Source organism: Hemicordylus capensis, chromosome 2 (assembly GCF_027244095.1).
Source record: "Hemicordylus capensis ecotype Gifberg chromosome 2, rHemCap1.1.pri, whole genome shotgun sequence".
Classification (NCBI taxonomy): domain Eukaryota; kingdom Metazoa; phylum Chordata; class Lepidosauria; order Squamata; family Cordylidae; genus Hemicordylus; species Hemicordylus capensis.
Genome location: NC_069658.1, coordinates 212,901,529 through 212,927,497, shown reverse-complemented (window position 1 = coordinate 212,927,497; position 25,969 = coordinate 212,901,529). Strand labels below are relative to the sequence as shown.

General features: G+C 53.5%; 2 protein-coding genes across 2 annotated transcripts in view; one reads left to right on the top strand and one right to left on the bottom strand.

Moving 5' to 3' along the window:
* CRTC1 (CREB regulated transcription coactivator 1) overlaps positions 1–16,102 on the top strand; it is a 42,661-nt gene extending 26,559 nt beyond the window's left edge. The window contains exons 9-14 of the mRNA XM_053288448.1: positions 840–1,003; positions 1,691–1,942; positions 3,151–3,252; positions 6,237–6,323; positions 6,708–6,888; positions 7,086–16,102. Coding sequence (XP_053144423.1) covers positions 840–1,003; positions 1,691–1,942; positions 3,151–3,252; positions 6,237–6,323; positions 6,708–6,888; positions 7,086–7,297 — 998 coding nt within the window. The 3' untranslated portion in view covers positions 7,298–16,102. The remainder of the gene's footprint in view (positions 1–839; positions 1,004–1,690; positions 1,943–3,150; positions 3,253–6,236; positions 6,324–6,707; positions 6,889–7,085) is intronic.
* COMP (cartilage oligomeric matrix protein) overlaps positions 15,061–25,969 on the bottom strand; it is a 46,143-nt gene continuing 35,234 nt past the window's right edge. The window contains exons 15-19 of the mRNA XM_053288446.1: positions 24,204–24,252; positions 22,207–22,403; positions 21,084–21,256; positions 18,908–19,047; positions 15,061–17,679 (exon numbers count right to left, since the gene is read on the bottom strand). Of these exons, the coding sequence (XP_053144421.1) occupies positions 17,630–17,679; positions 18,908–19,047; positions 21,084–21,256; positions 22,207–22,403; positions 24,204–24,252 (609 nt within the window). The 3' untranslated portion in view covers positions 15,061–17,629. The remainder of the gene's footprint in view (positions 17,680–18,907; positions 19,048–21,083; positions 21,257–22,206; positions 22,404–24,203; positions 24,253–25,969) is intronic.

The window sequence follows — 25,969 nt, the reverse complement described above, 5'->3', positions numbered from 1 at the left end:
TGGAGAAGCCCGTCCCTGAGTAGCCACCAGACGAGCCGGTGCAACTGCAGACGGATCTCTCCAGGTGATCTCAATGGGCGGTGCAGTTCATAGCAAAGAAGACGTTCTCTTAAATACCGAGGGCCCAAGCTGTTTAGGGCTTTATAGGTTTTTTATCCTCACAACAACCCTGTGAAGTAGGTTAGGCTGAGAGTTAAGTGACCAGAGTCACTCAGTGAGTGTCATGACTGAATGGGGATTTGAACCCAGGTCTTCCTGGTCCTTTTTCAATGTTCTCACCACTACACTAGCAAATATACGACATTATTATGTAGTATATGCAATTTGAGTTGTTTGTTTTGCTCCCCTTGTGTAGGCCTATGATAGTAATTTGTGTATGTTACTTTTTATGCGCTGGCCTATGATCGTAATCACCTTACTACTTGACTGCATATTCAGGTGAAGATACCTAGCCTATTGTAATGTAAATATACCCATGTCTGTAGCCGTATCTCTGTTATGGCACCAAAGAATTGTGCTGTGCGCAGGGAATATACTTGGTACGAAAGGGGAAAGTCGGTCATACCCACCTTCCTAACCACCACGCAGTTCTTCATTGCCTTGAGGACTAGGAGCTGGACACGTTTTGAGGGCAAGTTGAGAGTGATCGGGGTTCCATGGGAGGTTGGGCCCCTCCATGGTACAGATCATAGTCCTGGATTCTGCTCCGGAGGGCAGTGGGCCAGCAGGTGGTGAGCGTGACCCCGTTCAGGCCAGTCAGGATTTGCTTCGCTGTGTGTGACTGAATGGAAGAAAAACCTCCACTTGTGGCACGCCTTGACTTTTGCCCTTGGTGGCAGGAATGACGATGACGCAGGCCTCTTCCCAGCAGCAGCAGCAACAGCAGCAGCAACAGCAGCACCGCCAATCAGCTGTCAGCCCCCTTTCGCTGAACACAGACTCCAGGAGGCCCCAATCCCAACAGGTGTCTCCTACACTCTCACCCCTCTCGCCCATCACTCAGGTACAAAGGGAGCTCTTTTGCGGGGAGGGGGACCAGCAGCCTCTTCTCAGATGTCCTGAGGGTTCAGATCAAACACCCCCTGATGCTGGTCTCGTGGTAGCCAGCATGAATTGTCCCCTCGGCTAAGCAGGGTCTGCCCTGGTTTGCATTTGAATGGGAGAGTACATGTGCGCGCACCGTGAGATCTTCCCCTGAGGGGATTGGGACATTCTGGGAAGAGCATCTGCATGCAGAAGCTTCCAGGTTCCCTCCCTGGCAGCATCTCCAGATAGGGCTGGGAGAGGTTCCCTGCTAGCTTGGCAAAGAGGCACCTTTTTAACGTGGTGATTCTCTTTTATTTAGCAGGGGGAAAGTAACTGGCCCTACTCAACCCCAGCACAGCATCCCTTCAGTGACTGTTGCTGGTGTCTATCTTTTTAGATTGTGAGCCCTTCTTTGGGGACAGGGAGCCATCTTCTTTATTTATATTTCTCTGTGTAAACCGCCCTGAGCCATTTTTGGAAGGAAAAGTTTCAAAAATTTTGAGAGGGAATTTTTGAAAATTGAATGAATGAATTCCTGCCGGCAAGCTTGGAGAAGCCGCTGCCAGTCTGGGTAGACAATGTGGAGCTCGATGGACCCAGGGTCTGACTCGGTAGAAGGCCGCTTCCTGGGTGCCCATGTGTCTCCCGTTTCCTTCCTCTCCAGGCGGTGGCGATGGACGCCCTCTCCCTGGAGCAGCAACTCCCGCCCTACCCGTTCTTCACCCAGACGAGCGCGCAGCAGCAGCAGCAGACCCAGCTGGCGAGCGCCCTCCCGCCCAACGCCTCCCTGATGCAGACCTCCGGCTTGCAGCGCGGAGTGCAGCTGCCCCCGCTCTCGGTCACCGTCCCTTCCACCATCCCCCAGTCTCCTCCGGGCAACCAGAGCCAGACTCCAATGGGGATAGACATCAGTTCGGTAAGCTTGGTGGGCAAGAAGCCCCACAGAAGGTGGGTCCCAGGGGCTTCCAGAGGCCACCTGCATCAGGCAGGAGCAGGGAGGGAAGGCAGCCCCTGGGATCCTTGCGTTGGAGCCCAGAAGCTGAGCTGCATGCTGCCCATCAGTCGTGGGCAGCCACCTGTTAGGAAAGCGTCGTCCTGTTGGGTATCAGCACCACAAGCTGAAACTGGCTTGAAAGCAGTTCCAGCCGCAATGGCTCTCCTCAACGGGATGCAGTTCTCTGATCGTTGCGGCCCCGTGGTGCGATTAAATAATGGGAAGGCCCACTTTTCAAAAAAGCAAGATAAGGAAAAGCCCGCCAGCAGTAGTCTGTGTAATGACTCTCAGAAGCAAACTTCCTCTTGAGGGAGGAGAAAGCCCCAGCTGGCACAGCAGTGGCAAGGGGGAGAGGAGCTTCTTCCGCGCAGAATGTTGCGACCCTAGAAACCCCGAGCACAGTGGCCCTACTTGGGCTGAGAACTGCTTTGCCTCGTGGCTGTAGGATTTTCGTGGAGGAGCGGGGCTGGGCTCCTCGGAGTGAGCGTGACAGAAACAAGGGGATCCGTCCCTCAAGTGACACCCTGCCTGCCTCCTTCCTCGTGCATATAAAATCCAGGCCATTCTGGTTTCCCAGTGTGCCGCAGCTGTGAGGGGGAGAAAAGGCAAAATCCATGTCAGGGGATATGAGTCAAGGGACTGAGGAGCTTGAAGCCGGGCCTCCAGCGTCTCTCTGGGCAGCATTTGGGCAGGTTCGTTCTAGAGGAGACAGCTCGCCAGGGATCCTGGTCTTACCCGTCGCACAGACTGGGTCCGTAAGGGATCCTGGTCCCAGGCCACGTGCAGGTATCAGAGTCAAAGCATGATGCTTTGTCCAGAATCCATGGGGTGTGGCTGCATTTGGAGTCCTGCCTCTAGACCTCCTTGCCCCCCTCTCGGAAGGGCCGTCACGGAGCTAGGAAGGGGGCGGCCCCAGTGCCGGTGGGGCTGGAGCACCTTCCTTTTTTTGTTGTTGTTGTTCACAACCTCTCTGGGCATTGTGAACGGTACTGGCTGTCATGCTGGGTTTGTCAATGACTTTCCCCTCTCCCTCTGCCTGCCCCCACCATCTTTCTCTCTTTACCCCCCGCCTCCTTGGTGAAAGGCAGCTGCAATTTCTCTCCCTCTCCTCTCTCCGTGTCCTTCTGTAGGGCTCCCTCCAGCAGTACCGCAGCAATGCCGGCTCCCCGGCCAACCAGTCTCCCACCTCTCCTGTCTCCAATCAAGCTTTCTCTCCTGGCAGCTCCCCTCAAGTAAGGGACTCTGCTCTTCCGCGCCTGGCTTCTGCGCTGCTTGGTTTTTGTCATCTTCCTCCTCTTAATTATCCATCATTTCGCCTTGTATGTCTTCAGCTCCCTGGTTGGTGTGTTGTCTGTCTTTCCAGCATGCACAAACAAAACGGTGAAGTGTGAGTCTGGCGGGGGCCTGGGCGTGACTCTCGCCCTCTAAAATAGTTGTTCATCTCTGCACTTGCGTCCTGGTTTCCGTCTCCCCCCGTCATACAGCCTTGTGTGGGGGAGGACCCCTTGGCTGGCTGGAATTGGCCTCGGGCCCCGTCTTGCCCGTCCTTAATGGCAGGCAGCGAACTGCCGAGAAAGCTCGTCTCTCCGTTGCACTGCAGGGAGTTGCTGATCGCCAAGCCAGCAGAGGGGGCCGCTCTTGGACCAGGAAGTGCTGAAGCAGGGAAAACTGCCCGGCTAATCTCTTCGGGGCCATCTGCCGCCGAAGAAGTTATTAAGCAGTGCATTTAGGGCTCCCAAGGAGAACGTTTTAATATGTGTATGTGCAAGTTCTCCGGAGTTGGCTCAGAGGTGCTCCTGTTTGTCAGCAGAGTTGTGGAATGGAATTTTTATCATCGCCATGCGGAGGGAGAGGGCTGGCTAGCCAAATGCTCCTGGAAGGTTGGAGCGGGAAAGGACTGGTGTGGGGGGGGGGGGAGCGGCCTCCCATTCCAGCCCCCTGCTCGGACAAGCAAGGGCAGGGATTTCCCGGCTGAGTTCTGGGAGTCCCGAAGCCCTAGAATAGTTAGCTGGGAGGGCAATTGGACGCCATTCCTCTCCCAGGTTTGGAGCGTTCTTGCTCCTCATACTTCCCTTTAGGTTGATGGGCCTGCCGGCTCGGGGCACCTCAGAGGGATTGGGCCCAGGCACCGTTGAAAGGTGCCAGCTTGCCGAAGCAGCTTTGGGCTCCTGGACGGGAGACTGCCAGGGAATGCCGTGGAGGCTGTCTTGTGTTCCGCGATGGGAGAGAGGCAGGCTCTAAATGAAAGGCAAGGCAAAACTAGGAATGCAGGACATCTGGGTCCCCTTTTCTGACAAGCCCGTCATCCCCAAAGCAACCCTTCTTGGCAATGCTTCCCAAAGACGGCCTGCACTGGGCACAGAGGAACTTGCTGAGTGGGGGGCTTCTGTAACTTGGGGAGAAGTCATTGAGTATCTGTCTTCACACCTTGGGAGGAGAGGGCATAGTTCAGTGGGTAGGGCCCTTGCTTTGCCTGCAGAAGGGCCCAGGTTCAATCCCCGGGCCACTGCCAGTCAGGGTAGACAGTGCTGAGCTAGTCGGAGCAAGGATCTGACTCGGGCGGCAGCATCCCGTGTTCATGTGCTGCACAGATGGGATCACGAGGGTGTCCTTAGTGACATCGTTGCAGGCAGAGTCTGTGCTGGGAGCTAAGGCAATCCAGGGGCCAGCCTAAGGTCCTGCCTTGGAGGTTGCGATGTGTGTCGTTGCCAGGAGTGTCGGATTTCCAGAAATCTTGAGGCCATTGGCCCATGGCGGGGAGGGGCAGGGATCCCAGAAACTTTGGGGAACGTTAAAATATAAGCAACACTTGTTGAGTTGAAATTTGCTTTAGGGGCACAAAACGTATTGCATGCCACCTGGGGCATAAGCATTGTACGACTTGGTATGTTGATGAAACTGAGCGGGCGTCATCGCGCTCTGTTTATGGAGGCAAAAACTGGTGGTCTGTACGGTGTTTGGGAAGGAGCTGCCGCCAGCTGCGCTCAAAGGGACCCCAGGTCTCTCCCAGCGTGAAGGCAGCAGCCGCATCAGCCTGATAGCAGACAAAGGAAGGCTTTATTGGCTGGGCTTACAAACAGCCAATCTAGACCTCGACATTATTGTCCGCAGAGAGAGAGAGAGAGAGATCGCTCTTGGCTAGTAGGCATCCCTAGAATGTTGTGAGAGGGAAGCAGGTCCTCGGGACCCCCTGTGTGGCTGTGCTGCAAGAGCAGGGTGCCTGGTGGACCCCCGGATCTGGACCAGGCCCTCAGAGCTGCTCTGTAGTATTCAGCCCCTCCACGCCACCCCGTCCCAAGAGCGCTGCTGCTTTAAGCATCTAGAGGAACGCAGCCGCGACGGCCCTTGTCACAACCCTGATTGATTACCTTTTGAAATCTTGGGTGGAAATGCCGGGCCGCGACGTGCCTTGGCTGTGGCGCTGGGCTTGCAGGCCTCTGGCCCCGCGGAATGTCCTAGGCGCCTTGCTTGAAGCCAGGCCGGGGGGCGGGGGGGGCGGTCTGATGAGCTCCCTTGAATAGGAGACCCTGGGAAGCCCCAAGGCGAGGGTGGGATGGGGGGTCTCACACACACCCCCAGAAGAGGGAGGGGGAAGGCTTTCAGGACTATTTCATTCCTTGTTTCGAAAGAGGAAGTGCCTCATGCTTTCCACGCCCCCACAGTTGACAGCGTTTCCTTCCCCCCTGCCCCACTGTAAAAAAAATGAGTTGTTGTTTTTTGGAATAATCTGCAGCGTGGTGAGGCTGGGAAAGAAAGGGGTGTCTCTGCACTCGCTGTCTCCCTCAAAATCTTTCCATCCCCCCCCCCCGTCACATCTCTAACTGGAGCCACCACCACCCCCAGCATGCAGACGTGGGTGGTAAAACTCTGCCCCTGCCACTTCAGAGAGACTCTCTCTGCTCCTCCGCTGTCCTGCCTTGCTCTGAACAGTCCAGAAAGCCTCATTCCGTGTCATTCAGAAATTCGCAATGATTTCTCATCATTGAGATGCGAGTGCCTTTCCGAATGTTGTAGAGTTGGCCACTTCCCACCAATGGCGTTCCTGCTGTTCTCCATAAACGGCCCAAAGAGGTTCTGGAGCAGAGGCCTTTGGCACCAGAATCAACATGGCCGGGGTTCGGGGGGGCCTGGCTGCTTTATCCCTTCGCTGGCCCGTGGCCAAGAGGGGCAGGGCCTTTCTCCGCACCGAAGTGTGTGTTTCTTTCTCTGCCCACAGCAAGCGTCCATCCTGGGGAGCGTCTTTGGGGACTCCTGTTACGATCAGCAGATGACCACCCGGCAGGCCAACGCCTTATCCCATCAGGTGAGCCGGGGCTGGGCGGGTGTTGCTTCCAGTCTGCCCGTCCCTCGCAGGACTCGGACCCCTCGAATCCGAATCCCTTGCTGTGAGCAATTAAGGAAACAGCCAAGCCCCAAGGAGGAGACTCTTCGTTACCAGGGTGGCTCCGGAGGTGGGGCACGGAGTGGGGGGAATAGCTGCCCCCAATTCCTGTCTCAGAAATCTAACCTGTGGGGTGCAGCTTGCCCACCCGGAAGTGCGCTTTCTCCCCCCAATTACGGCCACCCTAACCAACTTGGCCCAAGGCTCTCCTGTGTCCCTGTGGGCTTGGTGTGAAAGATGTCCCCAGCTCCTGCTGGCGGCGGGGAGTGGCTCTGGGGGTGACGCAGACAGCCTTCCTTTCGGCAGCTTGAGCAGTTCAACATGATCGAGAGCGCCATCAGTTCCAACAGCCTGTACAGCCCCTGCTCCACCCTCAACTACTCCCAGGCGGCCATGATGGGGCTCACTGGCAGCCACGGAAGCCTGCAGGACTCTCAGCAGCTCAGCTACGCCAGCCACGGGAACATCCCCAACATCATCCTCACAGGTGGGCCGGCTCTGCGGGTGGGTGGGTGGGCGGGCGGGCTTCCTTTGAGAAGGGGGAGGGGCCCTCTGGACTCAGGGGCGGGTGGCTTTGCCCCGTCCCTTGAGCCTCTGGCTCTGCATGGAGGGAGTGAGGCACAAGGGTTCGCGGCGAGACGAGCCTGAACGGAGACACGTCTCCCCTCCCTCCCCCTTCTCCAGTGACCGGGGAGTCTCCTCCCAGTCTGTCGAAGGACCTGACCAACTCCCTGGCCGGGGTGGGGGACGTCAGCTTCGACTCGGATTCCCAGTTCCCTCTGGACGAACTCAAAATCGACCCCTTGACCTTGGATGGGCTGCATATGCTCAACGACCCCGACATGGTCCTTGCCGACCCCGCCACAGAGGACACGTTCCGGATGGACCGGCTGTAGGGCCGGCGGGAGGCCGTGCGGCGCGGAGAGAGCCCCACCGAGGGCCGGCGGCGGGCCCCGGAGCGTCTGCACCATCCCGGCGCCCTGAAGGAGAGCGAGACCCGCCCCGCCCCGGGCCCGTCGCAGCCAGTGGGGGGCTGCTGAGAGTCTCGGCCCCGTGGTGTCCAGTTAGCAGCAGCGCTTGTTCTACATTTGCCGAGCGGCCGTCCTGCCTTCCTCCCCGCTTTCCCCGCGGCACCCTTTGAGTCCTCCGTGCACACTTGGCCGTCGAGAAGAGGGAGAGGGGCTTTCTGGCAAGAGCTGCCCCCCCGCCCCCCCAGCTTCCCTCTGCTTCTCACCAAAGTTCCAGCGTTTGGTTCTTTATCCTTTTTGCACTAACTCCCCCCACCCACCCCCCTTTTTTGTGGGTGCAGAAGGGGAGAGAGAGAGAGAGGAGATTGGTCTCCCCCCTCTCCCGGGGCGGGGCAGAGTCCAGAAAGTCCATAGATTTCCTTTCCCTTTTGGGTTTCATTTTTAACTTCTGTGTGTAAACGACCGAGCCTTCGGTCTCTGTTCCGGAAACGGCCGCCTCTGCGTGGATCGGCTTTTGTGGCCACAGAGGGGCAGGTTACTCAGTACTGATCGCGCCGCCCGCCCCCCCCGCCGCCCCTGACTTCTCAAGCTACCTTGTTGGTGTTTGCTCCCTTCCTGATGGAAAGTGGGGTGGGGGCCAGTGGGGCAGGCGGAGGGCGGGCTGACTTTCCAGAGGCGCTTCCTGGGGGGGGGGGGTGTGAGTGAAGGGGGAGCGCAGCTTGCAGCCTCCCGCTGCCCACCCGGATCTGTTCCCTCCGCTCCCACTGCTTCCGGTTAGCCCTTCACGCCTCTGCTCTTGAAAGCAGGAGGCCTTTCTGTCTGTCCATCCGTCCAGGGATTTCGTGGTGCCAGGACTCCTCTTGAAGCAGCAACTGTGTGTGTGTGAGTGCGTGCGGGCTAGGGTGACGGCGGAAAAAATAAAGCGCTTACTCTTTTCAAAAGACACTTTTGCGGGGTGGGAGGGATTGTGCATGCCGGTTCTGTAACTTCGTCACCTGGAGGGCAGGGGAGCAGCAGTCTTGTGCAGGCTGGGATGGTGACGACTGTTTGTGTTTTTTGTTTTTGTTTGTTTTGCAAAGGGTTATCTTCATCAATGCAAGCGGTTTGGTTTCCTGTTTTGCACAGGAGATGTAGTCCTTGTCTTGTGTGAACTCTCCCGTGTGCAGAAAGTGTCGGGCGAGGTGGGAAAGCCAGTGGAATCTGGGTGGCTTTGGATTTGGGGGCGGGGGGGGCAGGCCGGGCCAATGGGGGCAGTCTGTCAAGGGAGGCTCCTCTCCACCTTGGACCCTGAGCATGGGGACAGTGGGGCCTGCCCCAGCTTTTCCCGCTGGCAGTTTCCTTTCCCTCGCTGCATGAAGGGCACGGAGATCTTTGCCTGTGTGTCTAGAGCCGTTTGAGAAAGGGAAGTCGGAGCCCCGGAGGAACCGGCCCTCTGCACGCTCCAGTTGGCTGGTTGGCAAGGACAAGCCTCTGCCATTGCGCAGGGTGCCACGGGGCGCACGGGGGTGCCCCAGATCGTAGCTGGACCCCAAAGAGCTTCCTGAGGTGTGCTTGAGAGTTGCCAGGGCTCTGAGTGAGCCAGGCTGGTCTCGCTTCCTGTGGGCGGGGCCTGCTCCTCCCCTCTCTGTGCTTGGTTTGTTGGATGAAACACTAATTCCGAGCCTGCCTTGGGGGACCTGCGTCGAGCTGGTTCTCGGGGACTTGGAACGGAGCTCACTTCTGGACTTTTCCTCTGGCCCATCTAGGGTGAGAAGCTGTGTCCTTGGTTGCTGCTGCTGTTCCCTCTTTGGCCCCCGGGTCGGATCCCTGCCTTCTGCTCCTCTGGCTCCGGGCTCAGCACCCTCTCCCACCCCTTCCTCTCATATACTGCCAGCTTCTCTTTGCCAATCCCGGTCTCCCAACTTCTAGCAGGATGTCTCCATACGTTCCCGGAAGCAGTTTTTTGCCCCCCAGGAAAATCCTGTCCTGTGTGCATGTTTGCTTGCATTTGGTTTGTGCCATTGGGTTAGCGTTTTATGTTTTTGCACTTAAAAAAAAAAGGTGAATTTTATTTTTAAAAAAGTGTACAGACTTGTAGGTTGTCTGTGTAGTGCTTCAGCACAATTTTCCCACCCACCCCGTGGCTTCAATTCCCGAAAATCCCCCCCCCCTTTTTTTTAACCCTTGACAGTATTTTATCCTGATCTCCCCTAGGGTTTTTGTTGGTCCGTTTATTTCAGGTTTGCTACAGATTTCCTCCATATCAAGTAGGGACATCCTCAGTACAAACATGAACTATTTCAGTGCCAGCCCAGTTCAGTCAGGAAGTGCCCTTCGGGTTCCCAGAGCTGTTAAATTCATTTGTTTGGGTCTGTCTTAATCTGTGCACTGTGTTCTGTTAGCCAAAATGTAAGGATCTGTTGTCCAACCCGGGGGAAGATTCACTACACTTCAACTGGATGGTTTTATGAAGGTATCTTGCTAAATTGCAACTTCTTTCTTTCTCTTTTTTATAAAACAAAACCCTGCATATGTACATAGGAGCGCTCGGGTGCTGATAACTTGTAAGTAGTTTGTTTTGCAGGATGGCCTTAATTTAAAAACATGTATAGAGATATAAATATACAGAACCTTACCTGAATGCAGTTTGTTTGGGCTAGATGGGGATTTAAGGACCATTTTGCTTCGAAGGATCTTTCCCCGCCAACTTCTGTTTTGTTTTTTCCGGGGTGGGATCTGCGAACTGGCTGGGACGTAGAGGGAGGAGTTTTTGCTCTTCCTTCCTCTCTCCAGTAAGGGACCGTGTTGCTGCTTTTACTGAAGGGTTTGAGAACCCAGGCGCTAAGTTTGGTACCAGTATTTTCTACCCGCTTTATTTTCCATTCCTTCTTTTAAAACCCCCCCCCCCGCCTTTCAGCTCTATAATTATTTGATGAACGCAGTCCTTTAAGAAATGTGTGTCTGTTGCTTAGTGAAGGGGAAGCCGGTTAGAAAGGGCATTCCTGTTGAAATGCAGCGTTGGGTTGGGATTTCATCCCAGAGCGTTGGGCATGGGCATGCCTGCGTACTGTCCCCTCTCTCGGCCTCTGTACCTGCTAGCTGGAACCGGGTAGCTGAATATACTGCTGGTGGCAGGGCTGTGGGTGTGCCCCCCACCCAGGCAGGCTCCAGGAAGGGGCCCCACAGGTGAGGGGTGTGTGCTCTGAAGAGGGAGGCCCTAGAGAAGTTGGACTCCTTGGATGCACCGCCATTCAGCAGGAGCATATAAAAGGCTTTGTGTGGAATCGGACACAGAATTCAGCTTTGGTTAGTGGGTGTGCTCCTCCCATTCCCTGTCCTTCAGCCTACAGAGATAAGACTTGAAAGACCAAAGCCTGAGAAAACCAGAGAGCTGTCTGGATGAGTTTCCAGTGGTTGTCAGTAGAACTTCTCCATGGAAAAACATCTCTGAGAGCATGCAGAGTGCTTCTGTCTCCCCCTCCCTGTGAATGCCCGTGGCTTTTGCCCAGGTGCACTAAATCATGAAAGAGCGTCTTTCCGAGTCCATTCTGCAGGACTGTGCACATTTTCTTCAAGTCCAGCAGGTCTTTCTATCAGCACAGCACACGGACGGCCTACCACCCAGGGGTGTTGTAAGCATTGTGTTAGGAGAAAGCACTCCCATCCGGAGTCGGTCCTGAACCTTCCTTTTCAGCCTCCAGCCAAACGGGATGCATCATCCCTGCCAAATTTTTACGGGGGCAGGTCTGTTGGCCAGCCGGAAGGAAAGGAGGACTGGCAAAGTTGCCTCGTGCGGGGATCCCTTTCCCAGTGGCACCTGCGGGGTGAGAGTCACTGCAGCACCAGAGCAAATGTGAGGGACCCTAAGGCCCTGGGGGCAGTGTCTTGTCTGCGAGCAGGGCCCAGGGGCGTTCGGTTTACAAGCCCAGAAGGCTGAGCTGCCATGGCAGGCAGCTTTCAGCCCAGCATGGATCAGTGAGCTGAGGGAGCCGATGACGTTCTGCCGATTTGGGGCCGAACTCCCTGCGGGCTGAGCTTCCTGGTCGCCAGCCCTCAGCGGAACCTCGGCTGTGGTGCCTCCCCACACCGGCATGGCCTCCTTGGCTCCACGAGCGGGTGGCGCTGGTCTGGGGAGGGGGCGCAGCCCGGGAGTCTCACGTGCTCCTACTGGGGCTGACCTCAGGCTGGAGCAGGGGGCCCTTGCGCTCCTAGAGCAGCCCCAGTCCCGCCTTTTCTTCCAGAACCAGGCGGCCCCCTCGCTAAAAGGAACCTTTCTGGGAAGTCTGAAGAGAAGGGATGCATTCATACTGGGCCTTTACAGCTGGCCTCTCCAGACTCTCCGTTTCCAGAGCCCAACAGTGGGCGGCCCCAGATTGTGGGTGAGCGCCCCCCACATCCCCACTTCACAGCTGCCTGGAGGAGCAGTTTCCCTGCCCCGCCAGAGCGTGCGCTCCCTTCTCCTGCCCCATGCTGCCGGCTGTCTAGGGAGGCCCCAGTTCCCCTGCCAGACCACTCTGGGCGTCCAAAGTGATCTGCTCTTGCCACTTCCGTTTCCCGTGGGGTGGGGTGGGGTGGGGTGTCCTGGGACCAAAAGGCAGGACCTGGGTTTCCAGTTAAGAATATACTTCAGAACCAGCTGATCCGCTTCAGTCCCCAAACCAGGATTGTTTCTGAAGCCAGACAACGAGTAGAGAGGGGTGTGTGTGTGTGTGTGTCTGTGTGTGTGAGAGAGAGAAAGAGAGAGCGCATAAATTGTGATTAAGTACAAAAGATTAAGACTTAAATGCAGGGAGTGGGGGGGGGGATAAGTTATTTAATGCCTCTCATAGTGCTCCACCTTCCATTCTGTTCTGGCTAGAATGACTGCCCAGTTCCAGAGGCAGTCTGCCTCTGAAGGCCAGCAGCCGAGGGCGGTCTTGCCTTTGTGTCCTGCTTCACGGGGCGGTGGCGGGGGGGGGATCTGGGGCTGGCCACTGTTGGAAGCGGGACACTGAGCTCGTGGGGGTCTCTTCTTCTGCTCCAGGGGGGTTCTTCTTACACGAGGGGGCAAGGGCCACCCCCCAGAAGACCCATCTTGAGTCTGATTGCCCCACGCCCAGGGGGAGGCAGCCGCATCGACCGTTGGGGTCCATGGCCGGCCCCCTTGCTTGCGCTCGGCTCCTCAGACAAGCCGTTTGCGCCGGCATGCCCTTCCCGCTCCCTTGACCGCCTCTTCCTTTTACAAACCAGCTGGCCAAGAGACAGGCCTGTCTTGTTCTCTCTTCCTTTCCCCTGTAACCTTTCCGCACCTGAAGGTGCAGGCACACCCTCTGAGCCAACCTCGGGTTGGGACACAGTCAGATCTCGATGTGAGTGACTGCTGGCTTCCTCCTCCCTTAAGGGAGCGGTTTTCGTGCATCCTCAGATGCCTCTAAATACCAGTTGCAGGAGAGTAATGGCAGGAGGGAGGGCATGCCCCTTTCAACTCCAGCTTGTAGGCTTCCAGCAGCATCTGGTGGGCCACTGTGCGAAACAGGATGCTGGACTAGATGGGCCTCCTTGGGCCTGATCCAGCAGGGCTGTTCTGATGATCTTATGATGTTGGCTCAGCAGTGTGAGAGGCTTAGCAGCGGAGGGCAGAACTCCCCCAAAGAGACCAGTCCTCCCCCCTCTTCGCCCCATGATGCAGGGAGTTCTCGGGGCACGTTATCACATGAGGGAGCAACGGCGTGTGCACCCTAAAATGCTCCCTTTCAGTCCTTTGCAAAGCATGAAAGTTCCTCAGCAGGAAGGGTTGCCCCCCAGCCGAAAAGCGGGCGAGCCCCCTTGCTTTGGATGCAAATCCCGCCCTGTCTTGATGCCTATTCAACTCCTTTTTTGAGAAACCCTTTGGGAGGACAGTTGGGAGAGCGGCCCCCTGCCCCGCTCCTTGCTGGACGCTTTAATTCCGAGCTCCCTTGCCACTGTGATGACGGTGTGAACGAGCAATTTGTACAGCCATTCTTATCTTAAAAAGCAGAGAAGCAAACACAAATGAACTTTATTTCTGGTTTGTTCTTTAAATTTTGCTTAGGCATGTCTTTAGGCGGTGGGCACGAGTCTGCAATTTGCTTCCCTGTGCGCGGGGACTGTGGCGATATTTGACGATGTATTCCAGAAACCATTTTTACCTTTTTAAAGGGGGAAAAAAACCACCCCCACCCCTGGGATCATTCATGTGGAATTTCTATATTGCAAGCTCGGGGGCGGGCGGGTGGGAGGTGCAGGGCAGGACTGACATCCCAACACTACGACATTCAGGAACTTGACTATCTGTTTGTGTGTTCTTGTTTTTATGTGTTTTTTTCTTTGGGTGTATAAAAGTAATGTCAGCTTGGCCGATTTAAAGGCGGGGTGGGTGCAAGAGGCCCCCGGCGGCAGCTGCTTGCATCCTGCATTTCTGTAAGGAAGCGAAGTGTATCGTAGCCCTCCGTATCTGGCATGTGCGTTGAGCAGAGGCTGTACAGGCGCTGCACCCTTCCCCCCCCCCGTCCCATCAGCCAATTGAGGCTTGTGCACCAATCCTTTCTGCCAGTTGCAATGAATGCGTCCGCCTTGCCTGATTTCTCCTCCACCTCCTCCTCCTCTTCCTGCACCCCACTCTTTCGCCACTCCCTTCGGCTGTCCAGCCAAACTTGCATAAAATCAACAGGAGGCTAGTTGGGGGGTGATGGATGGCGTCCTCCTCCCCCTGGCCCGGTCTGGGAGATGCGTAGGAACCCCAGGAAATGCTGCTGGCTGTGAGCTTGTCTTCTGCGGCCGCCTGGCTGTTGGATGCCAGCTGTTGCCACAGGCTTGGACGTGCTGTCGGTTTCTCATGTGGCAGGCCCCAGGCAATGGAGAGGGGACCACAGTGTGCATGGAAACACACACACGCACACACGCCCCACAGCAACACTGTGACCAGCACAAACTGCTGTCGAGGCTGTTGTGAGGGCAACGGAGGCAGTGTGACATGACGCTTGTAGGATGCAGCTATGGGGCAAGCTCCTTGCCTGTGCTTTAGTCTCCAGACTCTCTGAGGGCCGGGCCGTGGAGCATGAGCTAGAGAGCAAGGAGGCCCTCGGCCTACATGTGAATCTGTGGGGAAGAGTCATCACCTTTTGGAAAGCTCATAAAATCAAGATACTTCCCCCCACACACACACACCCTGCCCCCCAACTGTGCATGTTTAAGGGGAAAGGGGGTCTTAAGGCAATGAAGTCTCTTGCCAAGTTGGGCTGGCTTCTTGGTTGGCGGGGAGGGGTCAGGGATTGTGGAAGCTGCTGAAATTGCGAGCAGATGCCTGTCTGGAAATGAATGAAGCTTCTGGGTGCCATTTCAGTGGCTTTAAACCCTTTTTGAAAAAGAGAGACCATCTGTGACGAGGTGGATTGCTCTCTTTTAACAAGAAAGAACGTCTCCGGCTCTTCGCATGTTTCTTAGGGCAGCAGAACTGCCAGCCCTCTGACGATGCTGTGATGGCATTTCACCTCAAGAGACTCCCTGTCGAACGACTTGTGCAAGTCTAGCTCAGTTGCTAGAATGATTTGCTTTTAAACCTTCGTTCCCAAAGAAAAGAGATCGCTGTGGTCGGGCTGGGGTCTTCAGTAACTCCAGAGGAGCCTTGTTTTGGGGCAGGAATTGAAGTCAGCCGTAGGAAACTTGCAAGCAGTTTGGCTGCCCCATAGAAATGGTCTCCATTGGCCTCTGGGTCAAAGGGATGACATTTTAATTGCCCCTAGAATGGGGATAACATTCAGTACATGCTTTTAAAGAGAATATGTGGGGCTGGGCAGAGATGCTACTTGCTCTTGGAATATGTAACACAAATACTCTACAGGTGAAAATATTTCTTTCTGGGGGGATTAGAAATGATTAACGTCTTCAATAGCTCCTAACTCTATATGGGCAAAAGCAACTACACATTTAACACAAGTATCCACATTTATAACCATTTTTTAGCTGCATTGCTAGAGACACCCAGATCGCTTGACTTACCCATCTGTATAGCTTAGCGAGTTAAAGGGAAAAAAAGTTCTAGCTGGCAGAGTGATTGCTTTTAAGCTGCAGTTGCTTTTTTTTTTTTAAGGATGGAAACTTGTGTCCTTCTTTCCGAATTTCCAGTGGTGGGAAGGCAGAGAATGGAGTCGATCCAAACAGCAGCAGCAGCAGCAGCTCAGCTGCCCTGCAGTTTCTCATACAGGCAGCTACAAAACAGACTTCATAGTTGAGGGTGAAGAGAAGTGGGGAGGAAAGCGTCTTGGTTTTCTGTCATTTCAGACTGTGTGACAGCCTGTTATTTACAGATCGATTAAAAAAAAAAAAACATACCATGAGGACTAGTGGAATGAACTTACTGATATATGCAAATCCTACCATTAAGCTACAGGTTTTCTGGGGGGAGGGGGGAGGACTTGGGGGCAGGAGCACAGGAACTCTGGAGCATAGAAGCTTAATTTATTGTGGCTTTTTTCTCTCTTGGCAAAAAAAAAAAAAAAAATTGGAACCCCAAAGGTGGCTTTGTACCGTGTGTGTGTGTATTTCTTCTTTTTGCAAACTTAAGAACATGACGATGATGTGAAAAAAAAGCAGCAAAACTTCTGTGTACATTCTTTTTGATCTCTTTTTTGTTCATTTGTTTGTTTGTTTCATTATTATTATTATTATTATTTTCTGTGAAGGCTTTTTTTTGTCTTTGTAACTTTGCATTATTTGTAAATGAAATGTAATAAAGTTCAGCTGTTTTTCTCTCTGGCTGCACAGTTCTGCTTTTCTGGAAAGCAAAAGTGTGTGTGTGTGTATGGATGTGTGTGTGTGTGTATATATATATATGTATATATATATACTATATAAAAAATATCAGATTGGTGCAGAACCTCTTGGCGTGAAAGGTTTTCAGATTTCCAAGTCTCACCCTCCTTGTGCATCTCCCGTGTGGGCCATTGTGAGGAGGGGACGGATGCTGCCACCACTGAGCTAAGTTTCCTCCCCCGTAGTCCAGGGGTGGGGAGGGAACGGCATTGGAGGGCGCTTTGCCCTGCAGACGCAGAGCCAGCCCTGTCCAGACCCTGCCCTGCATATCTGGGCAGGGATCAGCATGACATTCCCAGTGGGAGAAAAAGTGTGTTTATTGCCCAAATTCTCTCTACTTCGGAAGTGCTGTCCTTTTCCGGTGTGCCTCTTCCCAGTTCCCATGAAGGTCAGTGTCTGAATTCTCGGCTTTAAGCGTCCAGGTTGGTGCTTCTTGCGGGCGGGCGGGCAATGGAGCTCAAATCTGCAGGAGTTGCTGTCCTGAGTGACTTGAGCAGAGACGCCGCGGTCAAGTAACTCCGCTCTGTAGCAGCAGCAGGAACGACTACGCCAATCGCACCCACTGCGGAGACGTGGCAGAATGACGACACACACACTGACCCCAGCAGAAACGGAGTGGAAGAGGTAAGCCCAGAGCAGTGACTCCTGCAGAGTTGTGGCAGACAGCCTTAAGAACATCAGCACAGCCCTGCTGGATCAGGCCCAAGGAAGCCCATCTAGTCCAGCATCCTGTTTCACACAGTGGCCCACCAGATGCCTCTGAGAAGCCCACAGGCAGGAGTTGAAGGCAGGCCCTCTCTCCTGGAGAGGAGAGCTGGTCTTGTGGTAGCAAACATGACTTTTCCCCTTAGCTAAACAGGGTCTGCCCTGGTTGCATATGAATGGGAGACTAGAAGTGTGAGCACTGTCAGATATTCCCCTTAGTGGATGGAGCCGCTCTAGGAAGAGCAGAAGGTTCCAGCTTCCCTCCCTGGCAGCATCTCCAAGATAGGGCTGAGAGAGATTCCTGCTCTGCAACCTTGGAGAAGCCGCTGCCAGTCTGTGAAGACAATACTGAGCTAGATGGACCTATGGTCTGACTCAGTATATGGCAGCTTGCTATGTTCCTGCTGTTGCTCCTCTGCCACTGGGATTGAGAGGCACCGTGCTTCTCAGGGGAACTGAGCTCCCTGCCGTAATTACTCCCTGCATGCTAGGAGTTCCCTCACAAAACACATCTCTGGACGAGCTGCTCATTGGCACTGTGTAGGAGAGGCCATGTTGACTGGTGGTCCTGTGTGTGAGTTCCCTTCTGAGCCCAGGGACTCCCTGGGAGGCTCCTGAGAGCGCCGCGTCGGCTCCTGGAGAAGGGAGTTGGGGGAGTGACGGCCTGGTTGGCCATGCAAAGCGAGGCAATGTGGGGCCGTTGGCCATATCTGATATATCGCAAGAGAGCAGAAAGCAGGTAGCAAGTCCTTGAAGGCGCCGGGGTTAGTAGTCTCGCTGGCTCCGGTAAGACTCGTAGTCTTCGGGGATGGTGTCTGTAAACAAGAAGGGGGAAGTGAGGGAGGATTAGGGGTCCCCCCAAGCAAGGGGCACATGGGGAGACCCTTTCTGGCCAACGGGAGCTGTGTTGACCTGCTCAAGTAGCTGCAGCTGAGAGAAGAGGAAGCCGGGGAGGGGTACTGCTTGGCCCACTGCCCTCTGCTAGCCACCTCGATGGCAAGTGCCGATTGACCCCAATTAATTAATTAATTAAAATATATTTATACCCCGCTCCTCCAGTGCACTACTGCTCGGGGCAGCTCACAACAATAAGATAGACACAGATACAATAAAAGTAATAAAATTTAACTTAAAAAAAAAGTCAGATTAAAAACCGCAATTATTAGGTTCAAATTAAAACTGAAAATTGTAAAAAGCTAAAGAACCTACCAGATCTAACAAAACAATAATGGAGCATTAAAAAGTCTCCTTAAAAAGGTGCATTTTGAGATTTTTTTTTTTTTTTAAAGGAGCCAGCATGGTGTAGTGGTTAGAGTGCTGGACTAGGACCGGTGAGAACTGAGTTCAAATCCCCATTCAGCCATGAAACTAGCTGGGTGGCTCTGGGCCAGTCACTTCCCTCTCAGCCTAACCTACTTCACAAGGTTGTTGTGAGGAGAAACTTAAGTATGCAGTACTCTGGGCTCCTTGGAGGAAGAGTGGAATATAAATGTAAATAAATAAACAAATAAATAAATAACACTGAGGGAGGGAGGGAGCAAGCATAACGAAGTTCGTCAGGGAGGGCGTTCCAAAGCCGAGGGCCAGAACTGACAAGGCCCTGTTTCTAGTCCCCGCCAACCAGATCTCTGTTAGTGGCGGGGTCATGAGCAGGGCCTGAGATGAGTTATGACTCCTATTGGGGAGTCCCCGCAGGAGAGCAGGGGTCACCTCCTGCACGCCATTCTCCAGTGATCTCTGGGCCAGAAATGTGTGCGCGTGCGTGCACACCATTGGACCGATTTTACAGGCAAAGGCTCACATCACAAGATCGGCCCTGCCTTCTTGTTTCACAGTTGTGGGGCGCTCGCAAGAGGCACGGTGGATGCTAGCCCACGATGGCCTTGTTGGAGACATGGCAAACGGGACCTCCCGGGCAACTCATGACACAAAGTTTGTGGGTGAAACTGTTGCCCCCCCCCCAAGCCACCCCTTGGATTTGTCGGATAAAATGGCTCAGAGGGTTGCCTCTGGGGTACAGAATAGGGGGTGGGCCCTACTCACCATTGCAGCGATACCGCAGGTTGGACCAGATGATGTTCTCCTGGGAGAAGCAGAAGACGCCTAGGCGACCACCTCGCATGGTCGTATCAAGGACAACACCCGTATCGGCCACCAGCTCTGAGCCCTCGTAGAAGCGGGTTCTTCCGGTGGGGGGAGAGAGCGGTGGAGGTGGGGGGTCAGTCAGGCTTGTGCTTGGCCATAGCAGTCCCTACTTTACTCTGCGGGATGGGGTGGGGTGGAGAGGGCAGGGGTGGTCTCAAGAGACTTCTCCTGGGTGCTCCCCTCAGACCGGTTGTAAAAGATGGATGGGTTATAAAGGTCATATGGACCTGCGGACTCGAGCTCTTGAAATACTGGATTTGAATCCCGGTTCTAAGAATGACGACCAGTTTGAAAACCAAGAAAGAAGAAACTGGTCGTCATCCTTATAACCGGAATTCAAATCCAGTATTTCAAGAGCTCGAGTGGGACTAGCCACAGACTGCCCCCCCTGGGGCCACAGGAATATTCCTTCACATTTTGGCTTCTCGTCCACTCAAACCTTCCCCTCAGGTGGGGCAGGCAACCTTGACCTGGAGGAGAGCTGGTCTTGTGGTCGCAAGCATGACTTGCCCCCTTGGCTAAGCAGGGTCCACAATAGTTGCATGTGAATAGGAGACTAGAGGTGTAAGATATTCCTCTCGGGATGGAGCCACTCTGGGAAGAGCAGAAGGTCCCAAGTTCCCTCCCTGGCAGCATCTCCAAGATAGGGCTGAGAAAGACTCCTGCCTGCAACCTTGGAGAAGCCGCTGCCAGTCTGTGTAGACAATACTGAATGAGATGGACCGAGGGCCTGACTCAGTATGTGGCAGCTTCCTATGTTCCTTTGATCCGCCAGTGGTTGTGGAAGAACTACAGTTCCCCTCAGTCCCAGCCACATATGGCTTTATTTGTGGCTGATGGGTGTTGTAGTTCAACCGCTGCTGAAGAGTTAAGGGGAAATTGCGCAGCGGGGAAATGACTTGATTATCAAGCCAGAGATTGCCGGTTCGAATCCCCGCTGGTGTGTTTCCCAGACTATGGGAAACACCTCTATTGGGCAGCAGCAATATAGGAAGATATTGAAAGGCATCCTCTCATACTGCACGGGAGATGGCAATGGTAGACCACTCCTGTATTCTACCAAAGAAAACCACAGGGCTCTGTGATCGCCAGGAGTCGACACCGACTCGATGGCTCACTTTACCTTTTACCTCCTGCCACAAGGCAGGGTTTCCAAACTGGGTTCCTCCAGAGGCTGCTGAACTACAACCCCCATAATCCCCAACTACACTTTATCATGACTGAGGATGATGGGAGTTGTAGTCCAGCAACATCCGGAGTACCACGGGTTGGGAACCCACAGGGGAACAGCTAACTTTGTGGGAAGGAATATAGGATGTAGGAAGCCACCTTAAATGCCCACCTTGGTTCATCAAACCAGGTGATACTGGATAACTCCCATAACCCCCTGCCACATTGTGGTGGGAGATTATGGGAGTTGTAGTCCACCATCATCTTGGCGAGCCACGGATGCCAAGGCCGGAGCCTAGGCCCTGCTTGTCTACTAAGCTACAGCCTCACCCTCAAGTGTGAAGCGAGGGGCCCTCTCCTCTCTACAAGCAGCAGCCAACGGTGTGCCCAGCTGGTGTTGGAAGTGAAGGACTCTGCGCTGTCTCTTGTCTCAAGGACATAGGAGGACAGACTAGTGAGTCAGAAGGCTAGAGGGTCAAGACATTGGTCATCCCTTCTCTACTACTCTTGACACTATCCCTTTGACATGAAGATTGGTGATCTCAGGAACTTCCTTCCTTCCTTCCTTCCTCCCACTTCCTCTTCCCTTCCTTCTCCCTTGCAACATGCAAGCTCCTCTCTCCCTGCCTGCACCATGTGTGCAGAGATGCAGAATCCATCTGCATCCAGCTAGATAGACAGATTTAGAGATCCTCTCTCTTCACTTTCCTATCTAGAATGGAGTTCTCTAATAAAGACTCCTTATACTGATTTGAAACTATGAACTGGCTCCAAGTTATTTTAGTCTCAGCATACACGCGTGCCTAACTAAATTCCGCTGTGTTGTGCCTCTGTGCACTCTGCTATAATGAAAAAGGATTTCTCTTACTAGAGAGAATTCTCAACAGCTGGCCTGGTTGCTTACCGGATGTAGCCCACCTGAGGCCGATGCTGCAGGAACCAGCGGTAGGAGGTCTTGTCTTTCCAGCCGACGTTCCGGGGGTCTTTCCACAGCAGCTTCACCTGATCGACTGTGTCCCCCGTGTGCCAGAGCGAGTTGCGGAGGTACTCCCCTGGCCCTGTCTTGGACTTGACTGCCTGCATTAGTAGAGGGGCAGAAGACGGAAAGCGAGGAAGCAGAAAGGGGTGGAGAAGAGACGGCGCCCTCTTAAACCTTCTCAAACGTCCTGGGCTCAGCGGACTGGCATGAGCCTCAAGACTATCATTCCCTCTAACGGAATTCCAGATGTTGTTGGCTACAGCTCCCAGCATACACAGCTGTGGTGGCCTTGGGCTAGGAATTATGGGAGTTGTAGTCAACAAATCCAGGCAGCATGGTGTAGTGGTTAGAGTGCTGGACTAGGACCAGGGAGACCTGGGTTCAAATCCCCATTGAAATCCCCATGAGGCTTGCTGGGTGGCTCTGGGCCAGTCACTTCTCTCTCAGCCTAACCTACTTCATAGGGTTGTTGTGAGGAGAAACTTAAGTATGTAGTTTAAGTATGTAGACTAGTATGTAGTCCTCTGGGCTCCATAGAGGAAAAGTGGAATATAAATGTTAATAATAATAATAATAATAATAATAATATTATTATTAACATCTGGGATTCCCTGATGGAACTCTGCTCAAGACCAATCAAGTGTGCTCTTCACATGTGCCTCCTTTGTGGCCCATCATTCCCAAAATGATGCCTGGAACCAGAGTGGCCCCCTGCCAGAATTCTCTCGCCCTGGGCACTCGCCCAAGTTGGACTTTTTGCTCCCGACTGTAGGAGAAAGGGGCTTGCGTTCTTTGTGCTTCGCATTTCAGTGTGCGCACCCCAGGCTGTGCGCTAGGAAGGCTCACAAACTGCAAAGTGGAAGCTAAAGACGCAGGCTAGCTTTGACCCTCACTGGATTCCCGTGGCTGACTATTTGTGCGGAGAGGTGCTCCGAGCACTTTCTGAAAAGCAGGCTGTGTGTGGTGGGTTGTGCGTTTCTCAGTTTCCTAGATCGAATTGTGCCAACTGGAAACTTCCAGGGCTCACCCTAAGACTCCTTGATTTTACCTTGAGCTGGATCCCGGGTTCAGCCACTGCCCGGAAGGGGTTGGCCTGCCAGTATGTCTGCTCCATTTGCTTCCACATCACCACGTAGAAGCTTGAGCTGTCCTGGTAGCCAAAGATGAAGCCGGCGTAGTCGTCGTCCGTGGCTGTGTTGACGTGGAAGGTGCCCTCAAAGTCCACCCCGTTGAAGGCGGTGTACCCTCAACCATGGGAGAGAGAGCAGAATGTCAATATCTGCAGATGAGCTACGTGAAGCCAGGTACAGGCCTGTGGACTCAGCGCCTAAAGACTAGGAACTTTAAAAAACTAAAAAAAAACCCAAATGGAAATGGGAGATTCTGCAGTCTGTGCACAGCCCTTCGGCCCAAAAGGATGAACAACTCCACTTAGAAAAAATAACTAGTTCCCCTTAGAGCAAGGCTTCTCAACTTTGGCCCTCCAGGAGATCTTGACCCGGGGCATAGCGACTATAAGAACCTAAGAACAGCCCTGCTGGATCAGGCCCAAGGAGGCCCATCTTGTCCAGCATCCTGTTTCACACAGTGGCCCATCAGATGCCTCTGAGAAGCCCACAGGCAACAGCTGAAGGCATGCCCTCTCTCCTGCTGTGACTCCCTTGCAACTGGTATTCAAAGGCATCCTGCCTCTGAGGCTGGAGGTGGCCTCTAGCCCTCTGACTAGTAGCCGTTGATAGACCTCTCCTCCATGGAGTTATCCAAACACCTTGTGGCAGAGAATTCCACACGCTGATTATGCGCCGTGTGGAAAAGTACTTCCTTTTGTTGGTCCTAAATTGGTCCTAAATTTCCTAGCAACCAGTTTCATGAGATGACCCCTGGTTCTAGTGTGATGTGAGAGGGAGAAGAATTTCTCTCTATCCACTTTCTCCACACAACGCATGATTTTATGGACCATTGAGCAAGGGAGGACGACCATTCCCCAGCCACCAGGGCACCTGTGTGCGGCCGCGGCGGGCGCCCCGATACCCCGCCCCCTGTGTCTGACGTCAGATGCAGGGGATAGCCACGCCCCCACGTCTGATGTCAGACGCGGGGGGCGTGGTCTGGCTCCCGAACGGAGCCTTGAGGCTGCGTTCGGGAGAAACTGCAGCAGCTTAACTGCTGAAGGGGCCGCGCTGCCCCTTCGGCAGTTAGACGAAGGCTGGTGCTGCGTTCGCAGCACAGCCCAGGAGCAGCTCTTCCCTGCAGGGGTTGCGTGACCCCCGCTCGGGAGCTAAACTACCGCCCCCGCATCTGACGTCAGACGCGGGGGGCGTGTCAGGGCCGCAAATGGCGGCTCCTGATTGGGCACGGCCCGGGTTCTTTGAACCTGTTCGCCCAATGATAGCTCTGCCCCTGCACCGGGGGGCGGGGCACCAAGACACCCCCTCACCCTTGGCCAGGACACCCCTTTGCAAGCATAATGCCTGCCGCCTGGGATGGCGGGATATACCCCTCGTCTCCCTAGCCAGTATTTCACTGAAACGCAGGCTGGGCTGGGGAAAGAAAGCCAGCCAGTCAGCGCGGCAATGAAACCTTGTCTGGGGAGAATGGGACCTTCTCCCAGGCATCAGCCATGCCCTCTGCATATGACGTCAGATGCAGGGGGCGGGGCCAGTTCCGGGGCGGGGCAGTCAGCCACAGCACACATTCTCCAGTCAGCGGTTTGTTGAACCTCCCCGGGGAGGCAGGGAAAGGGGTTCCCAGTCAGCGATTCAAGGAACCCCTGACTGGCCCCGCCCCCTGCATCTGACAGAGGGCGTGGCCTAGGGACACGCCTACTTTGCACGCGCACTGGGCAGTCACAGGGGTGGAGGAGTCGCCAGCAGGACAATGTCCTTCAGCCACCCAAGTAATTCCTACGCCGCTGTGTTGGCCTACAACTGCCATCATCCCAGACTGCTGGTCACTGTGGCTGGGAATGGTGGGAGTTGTAGTCCAACAAGGAGTTGGAGGGCCGAAGCTCTGTGTAGCCCTGTCTTGGAGCAAAATATCACTTACCCACGGCCAGGCCTGGGTCGCTGTTCATGGTCTGGACAATCTCCATACCCTGCAAAATAAGGTTGCAAGTTGATCACACGCGTATCCAAGGCCAAGAGGTCAAAGATGCTAACTGCGGCATGTGCATTGGGGGGAGGGGAGGGGAGAGACTGCCCTCTCTCTCTCTCTCTCCAAAGGACACTGATAAAACTCCCCACCACACACACACACACACACACACACACACAATTTTGACTTGTGTCCATGGGTTACTGTATTTACCTGAGTCCAAGACTAGGTTTCCCCAGTAGTTCTTTGATGATAGAAATGGGGGTGGGGGTCTAAAATCCAGAGTCCTTTTGCTTTTCAGGTAAATACAGGTATAAAGTAAAAGTAAAGTGTGCCATCGAGTCAATGCCCACTGAAGGCGCCCACAGAGCCCTGTGTTTTTTCTTTGGTAGAATACAGGAGGGGTTTACCATTGCCTCCTCCCACACATTATGAGATGATGCCTTTCAGCATCTTCCTATATCTTCTATAGCTGTTGCCCGATATAGGTGTTTCCCTTGGTCTGGGAAACATACTAGTGGGGATTCGAACCAGCAACCTCTGGCTTGCTATTCAAATCATTACCCTGATACGCCTGTACTTAACCTTTATTTTCTAAGGGGGTCATCTTAAATTCAGAGTTGTCTTCTGTTTGGGTTAACACTCCCAAATGAAACCAGAATCTCCCCATCTCTCGTTTTTCAACCATCTTTGAGAAAACACCTGTTTCATCAGGCTTTGAGTTTATGATGTTTTAAAGTTTTATTTATGGCAATCCTAATCCGCTTTATATGATTTTTAGGTTTTAGTTGCTGTTTGGTAGACTGTGAACTGCCCCAGGATTTCATATAGGGTGGTATAGAAACATGACAAATAAATAAATAAATAAATAAATAAATAATAATAATAATAATAATAATAATAATAATAATAATAATAAATAATTAATAGTTTGGACTAGACAAGTGTGCTGCATTAATAATGAACAGAGGGAAAATAAGAAAAACAGAAGGAATAGAACTGCCCAATGGAAGCAACATCAAGAACCTGGAAGAGAAAGAACCTTACAAATACTTGGGCATTCTCCAGGCTGATAACATCGCACACACTGAAGTTAAAAGAAAAATTGGAAGTGAATACATCAGGAGAGTTAGAAAAATCCTCAAGTCCAAACTCAATGGCGGGAACACCATACAAGCCATAAACACCTGGGCTATACCTGTTATCAGATACACTGCAGGAATAATAGACTGGACCCAGGCAGAGCTAGAGACGCTGGATCGTAAGACCAGGAAAATCATGACCATCAATCATGCTCTGCACCCCCGCAGTGATGTCGATAGGCTCTATCTCCCTCGCAGCTCAGGTGGAAGAGGAATGCTGCAAGTCCATCAAACAGTAGAGGAGGAGAAAAGAGGCCTTGAAGAATATATCAAGGACAGTGAAGAAGATGCACTTCAAATGGTCAATAACGCAAAACTATTCAACACCAATGAAAGAAAGCAGGCCTACAAGAAAGAACAAGTCAAGAACCGAGCAGAAAAATGGAAAAATAAGCCCCTGCATATTCAATATTTGCACAATATAAGTGGAAAATCAGACATCACCAAGACCTGGCAATGGCTTAAGAATGGCAACTTGAAGAAAGAAACAGAGGGTTTAATACTGGCTGTGCAAGAACAGGCACTAAGAACAAATGCAATAAGAGCAAACGTCGAAAAATCGAACAACAAACAGCA